Source organism: Ailuropoda melanoleuca, chromosome 15 (assembly GCF_002007445.2).
Source record: "Ailuropoda melanoleuca isolate Jingjing chromosome 15, ASM200744v2, whole genome shotgun sequence".
In the NCBI taxonomy this organism is placed as follows: domain Eukaryota; kingdom Metazoa; phylum Chordata; class Mammalia; order Carnivora; family Ursidae; genus Ailuropoda; species Ailuropoda melanoleuca.
Window position 1 is genome coordinate 15517291 of NC_048232.1, and position 25649 is coordinate 15542939.

Here is a 25649-nt window from a genome sequence, read left to right on the forward strand (position 1 = left end):
GTCTCCTTCCATCAAGTTTTGATAAGTTTTAGACTTGGAAAGTGATATTAGACTGCTTATTTTTAAATTCTTCATTTGTTTTTGTTTCTTATAGAAAGATAAACCTTCACTTGTTTTTGTTTCTTATAGAAAAGTCTGTATTTTAGAAACCTTATCAAGAAAGATGGTCAGTGTTCCATGGACATGTTTATTTACAAGCTACACGTATCAATATATATAACAATGTCAATTGTTTAAAAAAAAAAAAAGCAATGATAGCATCAAATGCTCTTTTTTCTGAACTCACATCAGTAAATTTGCACTTACAGGGTTTCCCAGGATTCTTCCCAGGTTCTAATGAAATCATTCTACAGCTTCCAGGTCATCTGGTAGTTTACCACTGTCTTCCCATTAAAATCCAAACTTCTTAGCATGATCTGGACGCTGCATACCTGTCTATCCTCCTCTTTTGACACTGTCCCTCGATTCCAATTCACTCTTCCAATTCATACCCACTACACTCATACACATACACTTTTTTCCCCAGGTAATACCCAACTACTTATCATGCCCCAGATGGGCCATAATTTCTCAATCCTAGTGCCTCTGTGTATAGCTAAAAAGCCTATCCTACCATGTCCAACCTCTGACACTCTCTCTCATGTCCTAGATCATTCTTGTTGCTCCCTCAGGACTCACTCAGCTTAAGTGTGACTCCTCCAGGAGGCTTTTACTGAGCCTGCTGGAGTGAAATGGGGGCCAGTCCCCTGGGGTGTCATCATGCTGGGTAGTTCACACTATCATCACATTTATCCCAGGACACCACCTCTCTCACTAGACTGCATAATCTGATGGAGCCCAGGCCATAGCTTGCGTATCAGAGTACTCACAGAACCCAGACATTGCCATAACTGGCACCCACTTGGCCTCCAATAAACATCTTCTGACTGAATAGTATGAAAATGAGTAAATTTGATCTCTAAAACCAACTCCTGATTATTGCTCATTACCCTCTTCAGTGTTCTGTTGGCTCAGAACAAGATTAGCTTAAAAAGTCTTTAATAAGCCTGTACTTCTGTGTTCATCAATGCCTAAAAGAACAATTTTAAGTGGATTGTTTGACATTTAGGTCAAATGCTTACCTTGGCAACACAATGAAGTTTCCAGAATGGCCTACAGAATTCTATTTAACTTACAAATATGTTAAATAATAGCACTAATAGTGCTACTGTCAGGCAATTATAAATACTTATTAGAGTGCCTATCATGTAGTAGGCATTCTGCTGGGTACTGAGAATACAAAATGAGTGGACATCTGTATTGTGATTTACCAGCATCCAGTACCCTTCTCTAGCAATAGTCCCAGAATTTCTTTGGGGGATCTTACTGCACTCACTTTCTGTCAAGTGATTCAGACGTCCTCAACCCCCTACTCCTGGTTTCACTGAAAGCATGTGTCAAGCCCAAGCCAAGACTTCCAGAGTGGTTTTGGAGAGGGCAAACAACTCAAAATCAGCCAATGAGGCACAGTAAGAGGGAACACCTGACTTTTTCTTGGGCAACTAGGAAGAGATGCTTGACCTTTCTTAGAGTTTAACCATGGAGGGATGTAAGTTCAATGGCCACTATAGCCTTCTTGATGCAGTAAGGGGAGAGGGTATATAAAAACGCACCCATTGGGTGCCTGGATGGTTCAGTTGGTTAAGCCTCTGCCTTTGGCTCAGGTCATGATCCCGGAGTCTCAGGATCAAGGCCCCTGCTCAATGGGGAGTCGGCTTCTCCCTCTAGCTCTGCCCCTACCCACTGCTATTTGCTCTCTCTCAAATAAATAAAATCTTAAAAAAAAAAAATGCACCCAATCCAGAAAGAACAAAACTGAGACAGATACACAGAGAAAGAAAACTAGTTCCTGGTAACAGAATTTGAGCCCCTTTAAACTGTACCCCAAGCCTATATTTGATCTTAGTCATTACATGAGTATTTACAACTTTTACATAAACCAGTTTGGATTGTTTTCTGTTAACTTGGAAATAACAATTCTAATAGGTATTTAAGAGAACACACTTAAATATCACTTGTCACTATGAGGAAATGCATTTCAAATTCCAACTTGGCAAGCAGAACAACATGAACACCAAAAGCCTTGTGAATAAGAAATTAATTAACTACACATCCACAAAACAGAAACACTTCTCTTGATCAAATACTCCCCAAGTATCCTAAATTGAGGCAATTTAGGAGGGCAGGAGTCCCAATTTGGGAGGCGAGGACTTCATTATAGGTCTAATTACTTCATCCCATACATGTATTCTAAATACAACAAATATGTAGAGAGCCATCTGTAAGCTGTATCCCCAATGTCTTTTAAGGAGCATATAATATTTTCAGTTGAATGGTCTTATCAATTCTTTAAAAATTCAAGTTCTAAAAGTAAAAACAGTCAAAATAGAAATTTCAATTACAGGCAATTCAAAATACAGAATTTTATATGATCAGTTAACATAAAATGATGCTGCACCTCACCAATAATGACAGAAATCCACATTAATCAGTTTAAGTTATCAGACTAGGAAAGGTTTTATAAGATGAACACTATCTAGTATAAGCAAGAGTTTTAAAAAATGTGCCCGGGGCGCCTGGGTGGCACAGCGGTTAAGCGTCTGCCTTCGGCTTAGGGCGTGATCCTGGCGTTATGGGGATCGAGCCCCACATCGGGCTCTTCTGCTATGAGCCTGCTTCTTCCTCTCCCACTCCCCCTGTTTGTGTTCCCTCTCTTGCTGGCTCTCTCTATCTCTGTCGAATAAATAAATAAAATCTTTAAAAAAATAAAAAATAAAAAAAAAGTGCCCTTCTTCATGTTGGTGATAGTATACAGAATCAACTCTTCTATCATTAGTCCTAGCTATTCCAATCATCAATTTATGCTAAGGAGATATTTGGACAATATAAGTGTAAGAATGCCATATTAAAAATGATACCCATATATATTAATGTGGAGTGATACAGATTTTTTAAATACAAAAAAAAAAAAGTCACTATCCTGTTAGGTAATAATCTAAGTTTTGTATAGTGTATGTGTATGTACCCATATTAAGAAAGAAAAAACAGCAAATGTTGACAGGGGCTATCTCTTGGTGGTAGGGGGAATTTGGAGGTAATTTTTATTTCTTCCTTTAAACTTTTTTGGATTATGTGGTCTTTTTCTTAAAAATAAGAATGGAATGCTTTTAAAATCAGCGAAAAGCAAACAAACATAAAACTATTTTTATCTTGGAACAAAAGAATTCAATATTTCTTTTGGTTGTGACCCTGAGAAATCACAAAGGGAAAGTATCAAGGACAGATAAGAAAGGTTTGGATACATTCTCAAAACATGCCCATTAGACTGTAAGAACACACACACACACACACACCCAGTAAACGGTTATAACTCAACACATTTTTTTGTCCCACCAACTCAGTAATAGTCAAGAAAATAAAAAATAAGAATTATACTACATTGCCATAGTTCTTTAGAGATCAACAAGTATGGCATATGGCCAAAAATGTAATGAGATGAAAGCTACCTATTTACATACTTAGAATTCAAAGGATATAAATCTGTCTTCTCTATTTTCCCCATGACGTTTAAGACCTTCCTCTTACTCTCTTAAAGGCACTACCAGTGATTAAAAACATTTATTTAAATGGTTTAAGAAGTAAGCAATATAAACACATGTGATCCAGCCTATTAACAGGTTTAAACACCAAAGATTTTGTTTTACATAAATTTGCTTTGAATGAATGAGCATCTATGAATGGTTTATCACTATAAATATGTCAAAACATTCTTTGTTGATATTTTCTTATAATTTAAAAGATGATAATTTCTTTTTTTTTAGAGGCGATCATTTCTGATATACTCATGGAAGTCAATGAAGAAATGATATAACCATTAGCACTCTTGATCTAATCAACTATGAATGAAAAAAAGAGTTGTAAAAATATAATTATGTTATCAATCATAAAGATCCCAAAAATTAAACTAAAAACTCCTCTCTAAATTTGTCCTGCCATTCCGAGTCCATCTTTGCTTTATATATAGTAAACCTTTCCTTAAAGTTTATTATTTTCATCATTCTTGACTTCAGAGTTTTAAACCCTATCCTGAATTTCTGCTATAGGCACCTCTAAAAGAATTAAGTTTAGGGGCACCTGGGTGGCTCAGTCAGTTAGGTGTCTGCCTGCCCGTGGCTCAGGTCATAATCCCAGGGTTGGGCCCTACATCAGGCTCCCTGCTCAGCTGGGAGTCTGCTCCTCCCTCTCCCTCTGCCTCTCCCCCTGCCTCTCCCCCTGCTCATGCTCTCTCTCTCATCTCTTGATCAAGTAAATAAAATATTTTTAAAAAATAAAAATAAAAAATGAAAGAATTAAGTTTACAATTTTGCACTGACCCAGAAAGTAAAATCTGTCCTAAGACCTTCAATGATTTTATTCCTCATTTTCCTTTTCTGAGTCTCCTTCCAGCTATATATTTCTCTGCAAAACTTTTTCCACGGTATTCAACACATATTAGCTATCATTGGTTTTTTAATCAAGACTATCATAGGCACACCCTACAGAGATTCTTTATTCGGTGTGTGTGTGTGTATTCACAGGTTCTCAGAAAGATTTAGGATATGCGTATCTAACTATCTAGCTCTTTCTCTGCTGTATTTGAAGTTTAGCTCCACCATTTCCAGCTGTGTGACTAAGGCAAGTTACTTGACTTCACTAAGGATCATGTCTTTACCCGTAAAAGTGAGAGAATAGAGATAATAAAGTACCTATGTCATAAGGTTTTCTGAAGATTAAATTAGCTAATATATATGAAAGTTACATTTGTGCTGACCATATAGTAATGACTCAATAAATTTTTGTTATCAAACGTCCAAGACCTTTTAAAATAAGAATAGCAAATGCTAGAAAGGACCGGTGTGACAGGAACCCTCACTGCAGGTGTACCAATGGAGGATTCAGAGTTCAAGAAAGCAGTCTGGTGTGTATCTAAAGCCTTCAAAACTGCATGGACTTAACAATTTTATATTTGGGTACATATAGTGAGCTCCTCCTTCCCCCACAGAAAAATTGTTCCCATCCTAATCCATGAAACCTGCAACAGTGTTACCTTACCTGGCAACAGATATGACTAAAGATTTTAAAAAGAGGAGATTTTCCTAGGTTATGCATGCTAAGACCCAGTGTAATCACAAGAAGGATGGAGGAGGGTTAGAGTCAGAGAAACAGATGAAAGAAGCAGAGGTCAGAGAGAAAGCCTGTAAGATGCTGCACTTCTAGCTTTGAAGATGGAGGAAGAAGTCACAAGCCAAGAAATGCAGGTGACCTCTAGAAGCTGGAAAAGGCGAAGAAACACACTGTCCACTTGAGGTTCTAGAAGGAAACACCTCAGGCAAAACCTTGATTTTAAGACTTTTTTTTTTAAAGATTTTTTTTATTTGACAGAGAGAGAGACAGCCAGCGAGAGAAGGAACACACGCAGGGGGAGTGGGAGAGGAAGAAGCAGGCTTCCCGCCGAGCAGGGAGCCCGATGCAGGGCTCGATCCCAGGTCCCTAGGATCACGCCCTGAGTTGAAGGCAGACACTTAACAATGAGCCACCCAGGTGCCCCTGATTTTAAGACTTCTGACCTCCAGCATTATAAGATAATAAATGTGTGCTGCTTTAAGCCATTAAGTTTGTCGTAATGTGTTACAGAGGCATTAGGAATAACCAGTATGTAAGGCAATAACAGAGATGTGAAGAAAAGATGTATATGAAGGATAAATCCTATTTTGTTTATAATAGTGACAAATTATAAGCAACCTAAATGTCCTAAAATGTTGATTGCTTTGAACAAGTGGAACTTCCATAAAAAGGAATATCATACAGCCATTAAAAACCAATGTAATATGTAATAACGAGGAAAACTTCAAAATATTCTCAGTGAAAAAAGAAAGCTGTAATTTATTTTAATGTTAATGAACACCTGTCAAATAAAGATTGAAAAGATATAATACAAATTCGCAACAGTGTTTATCCCTGCATGAACAGCATGTATAATTTTTATTCTGAAATGTTCTTCTTCATTTGTGCAGCATCAGTATTTCCCAGTAAACCATAATCTCAAGGAAAAGAATACAGCTGTCTTGTTACTGCTGTATCCCCATTGTGCAGCAAAGTAACTGACACAGAAACCACTCAAAAATTACATGCTGAATGAATAAATATGTTTTCAGTATTTCCTAATGTTTTCCACCCTTGGGACTTCTGGGATTCCAGCAGAGTTATGGTTCCCAAGTCCAAATAGTCCCCTTTCTTAATACAGTGAGAGATAAATCTTGGCAAATCCACTATTAATGCCTTGATGATCAATGTGTGCAATCATGCTGTTGGATTGGATGGATGGCGAACAGCTTAAAAGTGCAACATTACGCTATTAATCGGGTGAGATGACAAAGCATTTCCCAGTTTTTAAACAAATGTATTACATAGTTAAAAATAAAAACAACAATATGTGTAAAAATATTTTTAACTATTCAGCTTCACTAGTAGTAAAAAATTAACAATTTCACATGGTATATAGTTTTAAATATTATATTGGCATATTTATGGTCACATAAACATTATTGGATGTAAACTGGTATATCCTTTTAAAAAGTAACTTGAGGGGCTCCTGGGTGGTACAGTCAGTTAAGCATCCAACTCTTGATTTTGGCTGAGGTCATGATCTCAGGGTCGTGAGATCAAGCCCTGCACCCCCAGTCGGGCTCTATGCTCAGCACGGAGTCTACTTGAGATTCTCTCTCCCTCTGCCTCTGCCCCTCCACCTTGTTCTCTCTCTCTCTCTCAAATAAATATATCTTTAAAAAAATAAATATAAAAAGTAACTTGACGATATCATCAGTCTTTAAAATGTTCACGCTCTATAACTTACTCACTCATTCAACGAATATTGAGCATCTACTATGCAACAAGCACCATTCTAGGTGCCAAAGGTATAGCAGTGAACAAAAGAGAATGAAACAAAAAAATCCCCACACTCGTGGAGCCTACATTGTAGAAGGGGAGGCAGTCATTTTAAAACATAAGCAAGTAAGGGGCTCCTGGGTGGCTCAGTCAGGTAAGTGTCCAACTCTTGATTTCGGCTGAGGTCGTGATCTTAGGGTCGTGAGATCAAGCCCCACATCAGGCTCTGTGGGGAGTCTCCTTGAGGATTCTCTCCTTCTCCTTCTGCCCCTCCCCCCCACTCACTTTCTCTCTTTTTCTAAAATAACTAAATCTTAAAAAAAATATAAACAAGTAAAATATTTAGTATGGTAGGCAGTAGTAAGTGCTGAGGGGAAGAATAAATCAGAAAGGAAGATAGGGAGGCAGAGCAGAGACAATAACTTTTGATAATGGCCAGGGAAGCCCTGAGAAAGTGACATCTGAATAAAGACAAGGGACTAGTCATGTGTCTATCTGGGGGACAGCATTCCAGGCAGAGGAAACAGCAAGTGCAATGGCACTGAAGCAGGAATGTTCTTGGTATGTTTAAGGATAGCAAGGAGCTCTCTATCCCTACTCCTCTCCCCAGGAGCTAACATTGATAACAGGACAATGTGCATCCTTGCTGGCCTTTTACTATGTCCAAACTCATATACGTGATACACAGACACACAGTCTCTATATATACAATATATATCCAAATATACATTGTATATTTGACAAATACAAGACAACTACAATTAAAGTCAATACCCATTCTCTGCAAGAGAATATCCAAAATCAGATGTATGGTCATTTTCATTATATAGATGATGAAAAAGATATAGCTGAAATATTCAAATGACTTCATATTATATACTTTCTTAACTTAGTTACACAAATATATTTTAAATAGCACTATCTTATTATGTCCATCTAGAAATATTGCATTTCCACTCGAATTGCATGGAATAATTTTATTTGACTTTCTCACATGCATCTTTGAAAGATTCTCACAAGAATCTTTATCATCAAAGGTCATTTTTTAAGTCATCTAACACAGTTTTCAAGAGCACAACTTCCCTTCAGTCAAAGTTACTTGAGAGTTAGCACTTTTTGAGTTTGTGAGTGCGTGGAAACATTATACCAACCACAAGTGCCCATTAACTATTTGTGATCTCCACAAAGTAACCCTCTTCCATATTACTCTGTAATTTCCAGAAGGTTTGTTTACAATGATATCTAACCCCTGTAACTGCAAGGTCATCCCTCTAAAACTTATTTCTAAATATTTAAATTCACCTGTATCGTTTTTCATCAATTCCATCAAGTGACCTCAATAAGCACCCAACACTGGTATTACCTTTTTCAGGCTAATGTAACTTATCCAAGCAACATTTTATTACTTTGCAGTTCAAAATATAGTAAACTGAGGAATATGAAGATCCTTCATTAAAACTAAAATATAAGGCTATATATTCTCTTCTTGAAGTATAACTTGTTTGAGAAAAATGAATGTATTGTATTTAAGAATGTATGACAAATATGTCACTAAAGGCATATGTATATGTGTTTGGGCTTTGTTTTTTGGTTTTCTTTTAAACAATGGAATCACAGCCCTTTGATTTTTACAATCACAGGAGAGATGTAAAAGATGATCTCTTCACAGAAGCAGAACTCTGGATTTTAAGTATGTTTTCCTTGCCAAATACTAAAAATGCCAACCCACAAAACAATCTAGAAAATGACAGATTCACATCTTTTCCTCCAAGCCATGGTCACCAACATTCTGACATTTCGGAATTAACTGAGAGAAACCTCACTGGATGGACAGCAAGGTACAGACAAATGGTCAGTATTGCGTCAAATCAATAAAGACTACCATTAAGTCTAAATAGTCAAAGAATATAATTTAAACAATTGACTCAGCAACAATAACCACAAAGTAAATTGAAGCCACAGAAATAAAATGCCTTCTGAAGCAGCACAGAAATTACTCTGGTACTTTATCATCTAAATCTTAGGGTTTTCAGGAAAAATATAAGCAAGGCAAAACTGCTTACTTAGTATCTCTAATTTGATCTATGGAAGTTCGAAGTATAACTAGATTGTATAACTATAAATTCTTCGTATTATGGGTTCTTTCTGGACCCAAATTCTCCAATAATTAAGGAATGTGCCAAAGCCTATGAGGGTCGTGTATGTGCTAAAAGACTCAGCCACTTGTTTCTTAAATTAAGTCTCAATCATTAAGTACTAAGGGATTATTAAATTCACTATTGTGTTTGAACAAAAACACTAACGGATGCTAAAGAGCTCCTGTGACTGACTCTCTGATGGAGCTGTTTTACTTTAGTCCAGGGGGTTTTGCTCAGTTTGTGGTGACCTGAAGTCCTAGAATGAAAAGAATTAGTGGATAACAGTAAAAGCAACTATTGGTCCAGGTAAAGTAATGGTATTTACAGCATTTTTTTTTAAATCTCAACTACATTCTACCTATTTTCCAAAACTGAGATGCAATTTTTTTGCTTTTAGGCAGGGTGAGAGCTGATTGGCACTATTTCTGAAAAGCACTTTTTAGGGAATATTCCTGATAATCTTCCATGGGCAAAGCAAAAAGCCAAAAGAAATCCTAAAAAGGCTCTAGACACCAAATACCAAATTCTACATGCAATCCTAATCTCCCTATTTTATGATAATAATCCTTCTGTAATTACTTACAGATTTACTATCACATATCAACCTCTCCTTTGCAATTTTCCATACAAGGAGGTAATATTTCTTGAGAGGAATAAAAGAGTAAAAAATAAAACACTTGAACTTCATTATTTTCACCAAAGCTCATTTTAACATGATTAAAATTCTACACTGAGTTAGAACCAACTTATTCCCAACACACTTGATTATTTTGAGGCAATTTCATGTTTTATCATGCAGTGCAAAAAAAAATCTCTTATCTATTAAAATGTCACATATAATCATGCATACAAAAACCCTTCATGATTCCACTTACTTGGCCACTCTCCAACACACACACACACACACGGACATGGACACATACATGCACATACATACACATTTATCTCCTACATGATACCTATGAACAGCCTTCAAAACACTCCCCATGGACCACACTTCGGGAAACACTGACTCAGCTCATCCTCCCAAAGAAAAATGGCCTTTGTGATTCAGACTTAATACCTAAGTTTAAACTTATCACAGTACAATGGTATCTACTTCAAGTTATACTATTTCATAGCAAACATGACCCTAGTTCCCTTATTCACTTGTACATTCATCCAACAAATATGTATAAGCAATGTTCTAGACAATGTCTATCTTATTATGGAACTTATATCCTAGTGGGGCAGGGGGAGACAAGCAATAAATAAATAAGTACATAATATGTCTAACAAGGAAAGTATTATGGGAAAAAAACAAAACAGAGTAAACCAGGTAGTATAGAAGGGATTGGTTCTATTTTTACATAGGTTGGTCAGAGAATCTCAATAGCAAAAACCTGAAGGAAATGAAGGAGCAGGCAGATACCTGGAAGAACTTTCTAGAACAGAAGGAAAAGATACTGCAAAGGCCTAGAGACGGGAGCATGCTTATTTTGTAAAAGGAACAGCAAGGAGACTGGTATTATAGACTGAATGTTTGTGCCCCCCCAAATTCTTATGTCGAAACTCTACGTCCCACTGTACTGGTATTATGAAACAGAGGCCTTTGGGAGGTAACTGGGGTTAGAATTAGATGAAGTCATGAAGATGGGTCCTGATGAATAGGATGAGTGCCCTTCTAAGAGTCATGAGAGAGCTCACCTCCTGTCTCTGCTCTCAGCCATGTGAAGACGAAGGCGAAGTCAGCACTCTGAAACCTGGAACAGAGCCCTCACCAGAATTCAACCACACTGTCATCCTGATCTCAAACTTCCCAGCCTCCAGAAGTCTGAGAAATAAACGTCTGTGGTTTATAAGCCACCCACTCTATGGTACTCTGTTACAGCAGCACAAACTTACTATGACATCCAGCAAGCCTGGAATGAAGAAAGCAAGGGGACAGCACAAGAAATGCGCTCAGGGAGGGAAAGGGGCTGGCTCTAGCCCAACGAGGACTGGGGCTGGAGGACTTAAGCTTTCACTGAGTGATATGAGAAACCTCTCAGAAGTTTTAATCAGAGGAATGACTTATCTAATACATTTCTAAAGGATCACACTGACACTAGAGGAGTCAAAATAAACTAGAGGAGACAGAGAGAAGCCAGGAGCCCAGTAAAAATGCTACTGCAATAATCCTTTGCCCAGGTTTCCTAAGAAAGAATGCAAGGCAAAGTTTAGCTGCAGATGCTCTTTCTGGGAGGCAACACCCCAAAGTAGCAAGAGTAAGGGGGTAGTGAGGCAGGGAGGAGGGAAACCATAAAAAAGCAGTACGTTACTAAACTGGTCACAGCTTCATCAGAAAACACTCTTCACAGTGGCAGGAGGAGGGATGTATCGAAGGTGACAGAAGCCCTGCAGTAATGACACTATTCGGTCTAAAGCAACACTTCCATTTCCCCATGTGTACTTGAGTAGGGAACAGTGGTAGGGGAGGGAGAGAGAGGATGTATCTGCTGGCTCCTTCCTCATCATGTCTCTTCCTGATCAGAAGTCCTCCCATGAAGCACGTGTAGAACACTCCTGTGGTTCCCTTACTCACCCACTACTACACACTCACGACACTTCTGACACCACATGGATGTCCACAGTTCACTTTAATTCCGACAAACCAGAGCTGGCCAAGACCCCTTAAGAGCTCGGACCCATAAGACTGCTCCAAGTCTGACACCAACCGCAAGTAATACCTACATGCTCCGGGTAGCCTACAACTTCTGTTCCATTTGGCTGCAAATCAAAAGATCCCACAACCCCGTCCTTGGATTCCATCATTTGCTAGAACAGCTCACAGAACTCACAGCAACACTTAAAGTTTGACAGTTTATTCTATAATAAAGGACACAGACCAACAGCCAGATGAAGAGCTACATAGGGCAATGTCTGGAAAAGTCCCGAGCACAGAAGCTTCTGTCCCCATGGAGCTGGGGTGCACTATCCTTATGACATTTGGATGTGCTTACCAACCCAGTTGTTCTCTGAACCCTATGCTTTTAGGATTTTTATGGAGGTTTCATCACATAAGCATGATCAACCATCAACTTAATCTCCAGCCCCTCTCCTTCCCAGAGGGTAGGAGGTAGGGCTGAAATTTCCTAATTACCCTCCATCTGTCTAGTAAGCAGCCCCCATCCTGAAGCAATCCAAGAGCAGATCAAGAGTTGCCTCATCAGAGCAAAAGACACTCCTGCCACCTAGAAAATTCCAAGGGATTTAAGAGCTCTGTGTCAGGAACCAGGGTCAAAGACCACATCTGAGAACAAAAGAGGCCCCTAGTGCTCTTATCACTTAGGAAATTATAAGGATTTTAGGAGCTCTGTGCCAGGAACTGGGGGCAGGGGCCAACATACGTGTATTTTCTATTACTGTGCAGGCCTGACTCTTGCTCTTCTCTCCACTTAGGGTTGTGTTATCCAACCTCTCCAAACAGCCGCCGGAGCCACATTTCAGTCCCATCACTGGGGGTGGCCTGAGCATGTTATGAAGCATGGACTGGCAGTGTTACGGGATGAGGCAACAATAGCAGAGTTGGGGGACTACACTGAACAAGCAGCTCAGGGCCCAGGAGGCAGGTGGGGCCAAGTGAATCTGGGGTAGCACATAAATGAAGTCTGACAAAACAGGAGCAAGATTAGGGATGAGGTGGTAAAGATGAGGACAGAGAGGACTGACAGAATTATAAAGAGAGTTTGAAGGGGGATCCATGGAATTTGCTCAAGTGAGTAAAAGAGAATAAACACAGATGACTCCAAGGCTTGGGGGTGGGCCCCTGGAAGAATGGAGACACCTGTCGCTGGGAGGAGGAAGGCTACAAGAGCATTATGTTTTGAAGGGGTAAGGAGAACCAGGAGTTCAGTTTTGTACACTTCTAGAAAAAAAAAAAAGAGATAATGAGAACATTAACAAATCTGGCCTGATAGAAAAACTACAGAGCAGCTTACTTTGGAGCTGGTCAGTGCTGTCAGCGTCATCAAAGGTGACACACACTGGTCCATGCGTGGAGCCCTGGCACTTCTCACTCGCCCACTCACTGGTCACAGCACTTCTCCCACAGCTCCCTCAGCGCCCTCCCATTGTCCAGTAGGCATCTTCCAACACATGCTCTAAGGAACGTTATTTTACAGGATGCTAATAAGTGTGATTCCCTTCCCCACTCAAAAAAAAAAGGCATATTCATGGCTCAAATACCTATGGGAAGTGTGGATTTAAACCACACAGCACCTTTTTTGCAGGGCTTCTCACCACTTTTGGTATATTAATGTGTCCTGAGACTCTCATGGGATAATATCATACAAAGAGTTTCCGAAACTTATTTGACCATCAAAGCAAACTTATTAAGACCCCTGAAAAGACTATTACATAGGATACCAGCCAGGAAATGGCAAGTAACCCAAGAATTCATTTTAGTCCTTAATCCACTTGGTTTGTAATACCCAATCATTCCTTGAAATCCTCTCCTCCCCTTATCTTCGTGACATGGTGTTCTTTTGGTTCTCCTTACTCTCTAATTTTTCCTGCTCAGTTTCCCTCTGTGAATACTATTTCTCTACCCAGTCCCACAATGTCACTGTTCCACGGTATTCCATACTGTTGGTCCTCTTCTCTACACTCAACACATATACAGAAACAAATCTTTATCTCTAATCCTATTGATCCCCCCGGACCAAAATGCATAAGCAGCTGTCTATTTGGCACTTCCATGGGTCATACGGACAACTCAAACTCTGTAACTCTAAAATGGATCCTATTATTTCTCCCCTATCTTGATTTAGGACTATCCCATTTGATAAATTACCTAAGTCAGAAATCTAGGTAACTAACACCCAAATGACTAGGGGTTTTGCTGATTTTTAGATCCCGCATATAACCTGAGTCATCTTCTCCATTCATTCACCCTGCCTAAATTCATTATCTCTGAACACTAATGTCCTAACTGTCCACCATGCCTCTATACCCTTCTCCAGGCCACTACCATCTTATGGTCACACAGTACAATTTCTAGAACCTAATCAATAGGGTCTTTAACTTTCATATGCTAACTAGACCTAGGAGATAGAAATCCAAACACCTTATCAGGTTGTATGGCATTTCATGATTCAGTACCCCATAAACATCTACTTTTTTGTAGCACTTATATTGCAGTAATATTTTAATACTTGTAGATCTCCATGCTTACATAGACCAAGCTATTTCATGTCTGTGTATATACAGGAAGTTCCTTTCTGTCTGGTATAATCTTTCCTTTCTTCACTACCTGAAAAACTCTGTCATCTTCCAAAATCCTGCATGGAAAAAATATCGTAACAAAACTGAACAGAAAATCACCAATTATAAAAAAGAACATACCAATGACAACATGAACAAGTCACAAAATAAATGCAAATAAGTATATGGAAATGTTCTACTTCCTAAGTAACATCAGCAGTATTACTTACACACTATATACTAGGAACTGAACTAGCTCTGTGTATACGGTTTCATTCAATCCTCCTACCAAACCTGTTAGGTTAGTAGTAGTAATCTGATTTTATCAATAAGGACATCCCATACAATTAAGTGAGGAAAGCTAGTTACAAAACAATGTGAGGAAAAAGAAAAGGAGCTAAGATTTACCAAGTACCTACACTATATTTCATACATCAACTGTTTCAGTTAACATTCACAACACCCTATAAGAAGGCATTACAGGGGCGCCTGGGTGGCACAGCGGTTAAAGCATCTGCCTTCGGCTCAGGGCGTGATCCCGGCGTTCTGGGATCGAGTCCCACATCAGGCTCCTCCGCTATGAGCCTGCTTCTTCCTCTCCCACTCCCCCTGCTTGTGTTCCCTCTCTCGCTGGCTGTCTCTATCTCTGTCAAGTAAATAAATAAAATCTTTAAAAAAAAAAAAAAAAAAAAAAAAGAAGGCATTACAGTATCCATCTCACAGATAGGGTATCCGGGCTCAGAAAGTCAAACAGCTTTCTAGTACTCACAAAGTTAATATTTGCCAGTTCTGCCTTACTCCTATATAATGGTATTAATTCTATCACTCAGAGAAATAGATGGAGTAATTCCAAAATCACTGAATAGGAGGCCAGGGAAATGAACACAAAGTAGATCCAGGTTAGGAAATCTATTCCCTCATGGATGAGTAAGCTTTCTAGAGAATCAAGAGGCCAAAACAGAATTTTCTGCTCTCTTCATTGCCCTTCTCTTTTACCTCTTCATACATATTCATTCCATATCATCTTCTGTGGCTATAAATAATTCTTTCCTTCACTGATCTATTCCTGCGTAATTCAAATCTAGTCTGAAAGCTCTTTGACAACTTCGAATCTTTAATCATCAGTTTCTTCTAAAGCCACTTTTAACATGTAATAACTTTCTATAACTTTACGATTTTTGATAATAGCCGCCCACATTTACTGAGCATGTACCGCATTCCAAGCACTACTGACATGCTTTATTTTTATTTATTTATAATTTTCACACTTTCCCTTCCAGGTAAATACTATTATAGAAAAGGAAACTGAGGCACAGAAAGTTTAATGTTTGCCCAAGGTCACAAAGCTGAGAAGTACTAGGCCTTCCGACAATATAACTGTGCTCTTAACTGGGAGATGAAATGACCTGTCCCTGAAGCTGCCCCCACATAAACACTGTCTGCCGTTATTGTCTCACAGTGCCACAAACATGATTTCAGACCAAGCTACTATGAAGACAAACCATCATACTTCCAATTATTCGACAGTACCAAATGATTGTCAGAGGCAGTTTTAAGTATCAAATATTAAAAGAATGAGATAGCACTTGCAAAATCGAAAAACCGTGACATCTGAAAGATTCCTAAAAGCATTTGGCATGTGAGTGTATGTGTTCCCCCTACTGATGTTTCTTCCAAGTGAGTGGTTTCTATTCATTTTAAACTCCTCGCCCATCCTACTATCTCTTTACTTCTTCCACGGAAGGCAGAGTGACTTCTCTAATCAGCTAATTTGTGAAAAATAAACTGGGCAAGCTTGCTCAGCTCCACCAGTCCTCCTCTTGGGGATAAGCTACCCACAGGCAACATGTGTTCTGCTTGCATCTCCAGCTGTGCCTAAAAGGTATGCTGCCTAATTGTCTGGTTGAATATTAGCTGACCCATCTGGTCCTCTCACTAAGCAAAATCCTCCAACTCAGCCTTTATTAGTAATAAAAATCATACAAATTTGTATTTCCTATTTGCCTTACTCTTCTGTTTTCTTTCTCCCTATCCAGAATTATGAAGAGGGGTACTATTTACTGAGCCTCCAAAAGCCCCCATAGGTCATAATACAAATTAAACTGGTCATCTACACATTAGGACGGGGTAAGTAATCTGATCTATGGGACACAGTAATACTCTGCGGTGAGGTAAGCATTTTCACCACAGAAAAGATAGGTAATTCTATCATCCAATGGAAAGTGAGGGCTCTCGTTTGTTAAATATATAAAATTCAGCCTACATATTTCATCTTTGTATTTCAAGTTTGGAAAAAATAATCCAATAACTCCTATGGCTAACGAAAACAAAGGATACGTATTTTCAAATGAGACAAATTTTTACCTCACTTCACTTTAAATCTAGCAACAAGTCATACAAGAATAACTATGGAAAAAGAGGCTTCTGAAGAGGACATTTTTACAATCCCAAAGAAACTATATTTTTTAAAAAAAATTAAGCAGTTCAAATTCTAGCTCCTTACAACTGATGTTCCCCAAACATCCCCAGGTGACATTCAAATCTACATTTAATCATAATATACTTGCCTGATTCAATTAAAGCACACCTAACTACAAAGTGGTTCAGCAGGATCTCAAGTTGGCATATAAGTCATTGAGAAATAAAGATAGAAGAAATTCAGGAAATTAGGAGGGACAAATCGCTTGACATTTTAACAGAAAATATTAAGGCTGATTATTCCTACTAAATGTGATTGTTAAATGACTAAAACTCAAAATCAACACCTTAAAAGACCTTTAGAAATTATTTGGTGGGGCAGGCCTTTTACTTTTAAGGATGTCTCAGTAGTTAACCCTATATACGATAGTAATCAGCTAGAGCTTTCTTTATTCACTACCTTACAACACATTTTACTCTTTCTCTGATATTATACTTTATGAGAAAAACAAAATCTTATGTGCTACCCATTTATATCCGCAGGTGCCTTGTAGGCCCCACAAATATAAAACTCATGAAATTACTTCTACTGCTTTACGAAAGGAGTTACTTTCACTTGGAAGATTCTCATTACCCAAGACTTAATAGACTGTGCAGGCATAAATAATATCAAAAAAGGAGGAAGTGCTTCCTATACAGGGCAACAGGTATTAAATAACATGAAAGATATGTTATACTTGTGGCCATCTAGAATCTTTGCCCATGTTTTCTAAGCAGAAGCCAGAAATCACTCTCCCAGCTCCCTTTGCTGGCAATGGGATCTAATGTCCACCAATCAACCGCATCCATATACTACGTTAATTCGGAGTAGCAAGATGAGGCAGCAAATGAAAAATCCATCATTTTTGTGACAGAAATGGTGGAAGCATCCACCCTTCAGAGGAAAACAGGGATGGCACTTCCCACATCTGGCCCCCAGCATCATAGGTGAAAGCTGTGATGTCAGTATGAAGCTCTGTGGGGGCAGGGCCCAGAGTGTGGTTTGAGCAGTGCTCCTGCTCAATTAACATGTTTGTTGGGTGTCCTGTACGTTCTGTGAGCTTCCAAATGTCCTTTACCATGTATACACACACACACACACACACACACACACACACACACACATTTTTCTGCTGAGGTTAGCTAGAGAATAGATTATTGGTTTGCAACTAAGAGTTTTGTATTATACAAAAATTGGGGCTGAGCAAACTATGCTTTTATCAACATAATGGTAGAATGATTACTAACTCCATAATAAACTCAGCAGTCATCTACAGACAGCCGGTCCCAAGTGTGGTACTATGCTAGAAGCTATACAGGAACAAAAAGGAAGGGAAAGGAAGGCAGCAGAGTCCAGATCTCCTAGGCAGAGTAAGGCAGGACTGTGATTTGAACCTCAAAGGGAAGCCATTTAAGCAGGGAAGTGAGTGACATGATCCAGTTCACTGTGCAAAACATCGTTCTCTTCCTATGTGGAGAAAGGGTGGAGCAGGAAAGCAAAGTAGAAACAGGGGAGCAATTGGGAAACTATTTTAATAAAGTTTATATTCAGGATGTAGCTGTGGCAACAAGAAATATGTGTACAAATTCAGGTTGCACTGACCCACAGGAGAGAAGATACTTAACTGTTTCATTAACCAAAAAAATGCAAGTTAAATTATACAATTTTCCCAATCAAATTAGCAAAAAGTTAAAAATGGCTAATACAAGTCCTGATGAATGTAGTTGAGAGAGGCACTCACAAACCTCTGAAAAGCAATTTGCTCTATTATCTATCAAGTCTTAAAAAAAGTATCATAATTTTTTACTTAATAACTAGCACATAGTCTCATATTGTTAAATGAATTAATTCGACTTTTAGAAAAAACAGTTAAAGAGAAAATTAGGATTTATGCTCAAGGCTGTAATTGTAGCACAATATACTTGCAAAACATTGGAGTATAATCTAATGTTCAACCCTTAGGGAATGGTTCAATTACAGCTTAGGATAAAGTATAACCAAACTTTAAAATCATGTTCATTAAGTGGTTTCAAGATAAGGGAAAATATGCTGACATTATAAAATCTTACAAAATTAACAAAGAACAAAAAGGACTAGCATTTCTTTTTTTTTTTTTTTTAAGTTTAATTTATTTATTTAAGTAATCTCTACACCCAACATGGGGCTGGAACCCATGACCCTGAAATCAAGAGTCCCATGGTCTTCCGACTGAGCCAGCCAGGCACCCCTAGAATTTTCTTTTGTTTTCTTGCTGGTTAAGTTTTGATAAGAGAACTGAATGTAGAGAGCCAGCAAATGACTGGTAATAAAAATTTAATAATCACTACCCTAGTCTACAATCAAAACTCAATACATATGCTCAGAAAACTTATGTTCAGTTGATTATATATTGTCTGTCTTACACTATTAGTTTTTTGTTGCCCTTGGTACTAAAAAAAAAAAAAGGAAGCAGGCAAGTTTCAGTGTTGTGGTCGTCATAGTAATTTAAGAATAAACATGCATGTTCAGAGTCTATTTGTCACTCTGTATCTCCAGCACCTAGACCTAGACAGTAACTGGCACAGAACAGGAGCTCAAGAAATATTTTTGAGCGAACATCACCGAAAATAAACCTTTCAATTCCAGCTTATCATCAAAGAAATTTAAAACCTCAAAATGAAAAAGGTACATAAAATAGTGATAGTAATAATTTATAATGTTTTGAATGGCTACAGTGTACGAGACACTATTAAACATTTTGCCCGCCTTATCTTTGATCTTCATAATAATCCTCTGAAAAATTTACTTTTCCCATTTTTAAACCAGGAAACAGGTTCAAAGTGTTAAGGAACTAACCCAAGGTCACAACTAAGTTCCAACTCAGCTTTTCTGGCGCCTAAATGTACCTAGACAAGACAGGCTGTTTCTTTTCAATGATCCGAAACGAACAGGCTTTTCCTCAACGCTCTCTCTCCACAGTTCATTTAGGCTTCCCTAACTTCTACCTGGCACTGTAGCTATCCCGGTGAAGATCCATCCCTCACCGGCCAAGCCCCCCAGCAACCTCCCCTCCCCGCCGCGACTTCCTCGAGGGTAAAGAAGCAGGTGTCCACGCCTCTAGGTGGCAGCCACACTTAGAACTGGGGACTGGCCCCAGCCAGGGGCTCGCCCATCCCCCTCCGCCCGTACCATCTTAGTTTGCCTTTCCAGCCTCGCCCCCCCGGATCAGGACTCACACAGAGTCCACACAAACTCCGCGCCCGCCCTCCGGACAAGCCTCGGGGCCGGAGGAAGGGAGTCTCCGCCCGGAGCGGCCAGGCCGGGACTGCGCCCTAGGGCGGTTTCCATGACAACCGAGCGCCCCCCCCAACGCCCCCCCACACACCCCGCGTTCCTGTCTCCGCCCCCGGCTCCTCGCCACTTTGCCCCGCCCCAGCGCCCAAGCTGGGACCAGCCCCAAGGCGCGAATGGAGAAAGAGACGGGGTGTGCTCGCTCACCTCTCAGCGCCTGGTGCATGCCTCCGATGCCGCTGTACAGCTCCAGGGCGCGCAGGGGCTCCATGCCCTCGCCGCCGCCGCCGCCTCCGAGCTAGGCCTGCCGGTTCCCATCTCGTTCTTCCTCCGCCCGCCCCGCTCCCTCGCCTCTGGTTCCGCGGCTTTTCAGTTCCCCCTCTCCTGCCGCCCCGGCTCAGAGAGCCTCTGGCAACGCGGGGCCCTGGGGCTGGCAGGGGTCAGCGAGGGGACAACGGGCACAAAACAATACGGCCTCCCAAGTGAATAGCAGCCTGCTTTACGCTCCATCTACCTTCTAGAGTGCATTCAGGGACCTTGGAAGGAAAAACGAGTCCGAAGCTCGGGAGAGGGGCGAAATCTACCTTTTGCCCCAAAGTGAATGAACACGCGTAAGACGCCAGAAAAAGTCATTTTCCAGGCGTTACTGCTTTTCCGTCACTTGGAAGCCTGAAGTGTCCAGAACTTACTAGCGTTAGTTTTGAGCATGTACCACGTGCCGGGTGTTGTGCCTGTGCTGGGGTTACCGAGATAAATCAGCCTTCTGCCTCGAGCAGGTCCCAGAGTTGCAAGTACAGAAGACACCCGCGCCCATGCAGGGGAGCCCCGGGTGCCTGCCAGTACAGAGGACGCCTGCTGTCACTGCTAGCGGGGTTCACTGCATCTTAGCTTGGAAAAGAGCCCCAACACAGGATCTACTGCTTACTATAATGTAGAAGTACTCACGCCCCTCGAAATGCTAGGGCCGTGCTTCTCCAGCATGCTCCAGGGACCAAGCTGTTCCAAGCTGGATCACAAAGTAAAAAATGGCCATAGGCACGAGAGGAAATGATCCCATTGTGCGGTGTCGTTTATTGTTCCCATTACCACCACACGTTAACTTGTGTTAGGAAAAATTGGGGAGTACCACTTGCTATAAGTTAATAACTAGTTTGTTAGAAACTTTGCACGTCTGCTAATGTAATACTAGAAACAAAAGTAGGGTTGCCCTACCTGGATTATGGAACTGCTCCATTTTGATCAGTTGCCTATGAAATTTTTTCATTGTAAATGTGTATTGGCTTATAAATGTTTTGTTTTTATTGGTCACTTCCTTCAGATAAGAATGGTGGCAGAAAGATAACAGAGAACAGAATCTTAGCCCTGGCATTGCCAGTGACTTTGCACTGAGCCTGGTTTCCCCTTATGTCAAATAAAAGGGAAGGAAGAAAGAGAAATGATCGCTGAGGGCCCGACAGCTCTAAGATTCTGTAGCTGAATTCGTTTCTGCAAAAGTGAGTCCTGATTTGGCCACATGTTAATTATCTGCTCAAATTGAAATTATCTAGAAGACATTTTTAAAATCTGCTTTAAGCAAATGTACTCTTAAAAACCAACTCCATTTCTAGAAATCAAAGACACACTGACATCACATATATAATACATGCAACAAACTTTTCTCGTATTTATTATATAATATTAGTACAATAAATATATCAGTACATATAAAGGGGGCTATACAGTCACGGTGATTTATATCCAGTCAACAACCAACATATTAAATATACCAAGAATCTGTTTAGCATTAGTACTATAAATCGAAATAAATATGACCAAGGATCTTACCGTGTAGGGGAGAGACAAGCCAAAAATATGTGGAAGAGTTCATGGAAAATACCAATCTCCTGAGAGGAAGCGAGATAGACCCCCACCCCACACAGGCTGATTACAAACTGTTCACGCTGATACTTAAGGGTCTTCACAAGATAGTCCCAGACCGACTTTTCTTTATGAACTTTGTTTCCTCCCATTCTTCAGCTCTGCTACAAACTGAAATGGCCTGCATTCCCCTCCTTTGTGCCTCAGTTTCCCTAGTTATGTTCCTTGCTCTCATTCTTTACATTGCCCAGAAATCCTAGCCTTCTTCCAGACGTAGTGCAACCTTCCTTCTAGGCTCCCAGGCTAGAAATCCCAACTTGTGTGATTCCCCGATCCATGCTCCACAGTAGTCTGAAATACAGATACCATCTGTTCTTATCATGGAATCCTTTCAATTCTTCCCAGCCCAGTTTTTACCTTATACACCTTGTCTCTTTGCCTAGTATTTCCTCTGTAAGGCTTATCCCATGTGATAATCATTTCAAGAATGAAAACTTCCTCCATAATCATAACATATGGCCATCTCCATGGGAGCATCTATAAATGTCAGCCCCCCCCCCCCACAAATTAGGTATACATTCGCTTCCAAATCCCGGCACAAGTTGCGTGAACTGGGAATGCCACAATCAGGAGTAGTTGAGGAGGAAGTAAGGATGGGCACATACAGAGAACATGAAGATATGTATTGATTATTCTTTCTCAAAGTGAATCCCAAATGTTCTTACAGAAGAAAAAAAAACAGCTTTCTAATCTTATAGTTTCCCATAAAGTTATCCTCAATGACATGTCCAATAGAGTTTATATTCTAATCACACTCAACACACTTTTTGAAAATACAAATATTTTTAGGATATTCAGTGTATTTTCCCTCAAAACACAGAAAATGCACTTGCGAAGAAATCCAAAATGCTAGTTAACACCTGGCATATACGAAGCACATCAGAAATAATTAGGAGCACAATGTAACACTAAGGAGGTATTAGAATACTACTAGCATATCTCAGTGATTTGAGAGCTCATGGTATAACTTGAAATCTAACGATATTTTATTCTTCCTCTCCTGGCTGTCATGTCACTGATCATTAATATCTAACAGAACTAAACAAAGTCTGCCAAATGTTTAAAATACTTTTGGCAATCATCTTTGAGTTTCCATGATCCAGGCCATTCTTTATTCCCCAGTGAAACGTGATGTGGATTCTTACACAGCCTTGCTGAAGGGAGAGAATACCCTGTTTATGCAAATCTGAATGATGAATAAATTGCATTCTGGTTTCACATAGAAAAAGAAGGGTCTTTATGAATTGCATGGAAAATAAAAAAGTAGTCATATGGGAATAAATTGGCAGTAAATGTCCTCAAGAGAGGAAATTATATTCAGAGGAAATTTGAATCAGAAAGGCCCTAAGAGTTCATCTACCACTCGTGAGCTCCCACTTATTCTAGAAGGCCTTTTACCACCGTCCTGATGCACCAGCATGAGGCCTCAGCTGTGAGCACCTCCTGGGCACAGCGTGCTTCATTGAGTGAGGTGTTTGTGGTGAAGAGCTTGAATTAGTAGAAAATGCTTCTCTAGAGTCCCTCCAAATCCAGTTCCTTTTAGATTTGCCCTCTGTACTGATTTGGTTTGGAATAACTGACCCTCTTGAATAATGAATTCCATTGTGGTTAAAACTGTGAGCCTGAGAGCCAGAGAGTGTAAATAGGAATCATAGATCTGCTGCCTGCTAGCTGTGTGACTTTGGGAAAGTCATTTACCCTCTCTGAGCCTACGCACACATCTAAAACGTGTAAGAATAGGACATGTGATTACTACTAGGATTAAATGAGAACTTAAATCACTTAGCCCCATGCTTGGCAAAATATAAAAGTATGTTTATAAACAGTATTCATCTAATGACATTCTCTCAGTGATGCATTCTCAGTCCCTTCAACTGTGTCCAATGGCATGATTCTGACCCCTGGAATTGCTCATGCTCCAGGTTGGTGATGCTGGTGTTAGGAGCCATAACTGAACACTGGGCCCTAAACGAGGTCAAGTCAGCAGCTACAGAGTGGTGCTTATGGCCACAGACCTCTAAGGGCCCTAGGGGAGTTTGTGGGAGGTGTCCAGGAGTAGTCTGGGCTGGGAGCAGTATGAATGAACGGCTGGATGTCTGCAAGCCATAGGCATGACTGAGGGGTGCTGAGCCTAGAAGCATCGGCAGTAAGAAAAAAGACAGCAGCACACATAGCGCCTCACTCAGAACTCCCACAAAGACCAGGTGAATCTACAGGTCTGGCAATCTTAGGGGAAACTTGTAAGGGTGAAGAAATACTTAATTTAAAATGGTTTGATATGTAAAAATCTGTAACCTAAGCCATTTAAGTGCCAATAATAAAGAGCAACTTAACCTTCTATCCATGGAACATAAGACGATTTTACCAATTCTATTGATTCTCCAGCTACACTGTCCAGTAGGATCACCACCAGCCACATCTACCGATTTAAGCTTAAATTAGCCTACTTAACATTGAAAACTCAGTTCATTAGTCCCACTAGGCAGGCTGCAAGGGTTCAATAGCCACGTGTGGCTGGTGGTTACAGCACTGCTCAGCAGAGAGAGGACATTTTCATCCTCATAGAAAGTTCTGTTGGACACAGCTGCTTGAAAGTCAGTCTCTTGAGGTCATGACCTTAATGGGTAGCCCATCAATAAATGAATAGTGTTGAAGTGTGCAGCAAGTGCTTAATTACTGTAGTTGGAACACTGATGTTAAATAAGGGCCCTAAAGACACAGAGTAAAAGGAACTCATACAAAAGCAAACCCTGTAGCCCAGCATTTCTCTTCTTCCTCAGGTGTCTGGTCACCTTGTTCACAGACTGTCACAAAAGAAAGGACACAGGAAACAGCAGGTGTGTTCTATTAATGGCATGACAAGCTTTCAAGAGAAAAAGAACAGATGGAAAATGATGAACTCCACGATGTCTTGAAGGAATGGTTACTTTTCGTTTGTGAAGTATATTCTAGTGACTTCCGATTGTAAATATTATCTTACACTTACCTCAGAAGAAGAAAAAGAATAAATTCTTTTGTTTTTAAATTGGAACCATGAGGAAATTTAATTACAGATTTTTCTGTATTCCGGGCAGTTTGCCTTATAGCTTGCCGCCTCAAAGTACTCAGTCACAGATTTCGACATTGATTTTTCTCTTCCAGATTTTTTCTGAAATTTCTCATTTAAAAATGCTTGGCAGTAAATTTTAAAGATTAGATTTTAGTTAAATTAAAGATTGTGGGATTGTCTACCTTTAAAATGGCTCTCCTACACCCATGGAAATTTGGAGCTGGAAGAAATCTTAAGGACTATTTCCCAGTGTTTTTCCAACTATTTTTAGATATAGAACCTTTTCTTTAAACAAAATCTCATCCAGAATCAGGGCAGAGGGTGAGGTAGAGAGTGTGTGTGTGTGTGTGTGTGTGTGTGTGTGTGTGTGTTCTGTTGCTGAAGCATGGATAGTGGGGGGCACAGAAGAACACCAGATCATCTCCCCTACCCTCACCCACCCCCATAGCTGCCTCGGAGTGACCCCAGGCAACACTGATTTCACCCAATCTTATTTTGATAGGTGAAGACACAGAGATTCCAAAAGTTGAAGTAACTTGCCCCAGTCCACAGCTAGGTGGAGAACAGGGAATTTTTATTCAGGGGTCCTCCACAGGTCTTTCCAGGGCTGGCTATACCATAACTTAGCAGA

The 25649-nt window shown here is 39.9% G+C and overlaps 1 protein-coding gene across 12 annotated transcripts in view; it reads right to left on the reverse strand.

Annotated features, from left to right (window-relative positions):
* Positions 1-25649, reverse strand: part of TRDMT1 (tRNA aspartic acid methyltransferase 1) — an 84198-nt gene that overhangs the window by 48522 nt on the left and 10027 nt on the right. Inside the window, exon 1 of one of the 12 annotated variants that reach the window (XR_004620656.1) lies at positions 20260-21577. The exons of 4 other annotated variants lie outside the window; for them this stretch is intronic. Coding sequence is in view for 3 of the 8 variants with exons in the window: in XM_011224176.3 (XP_011222478.1) it covers positions 20260-20323 (64 nt within the window). In the remaining 5 variants the exon portion in view is untranslated. Of the gene's footprint in view, positions 1-20259; positions 21647-25649 lie in introns of those variants that run through there. 7 more of the 12 variants (XR_002142551.2, XR_002142552.2, XM_011224176.3 and 4 more) reach the window with 7 other exon arrangements.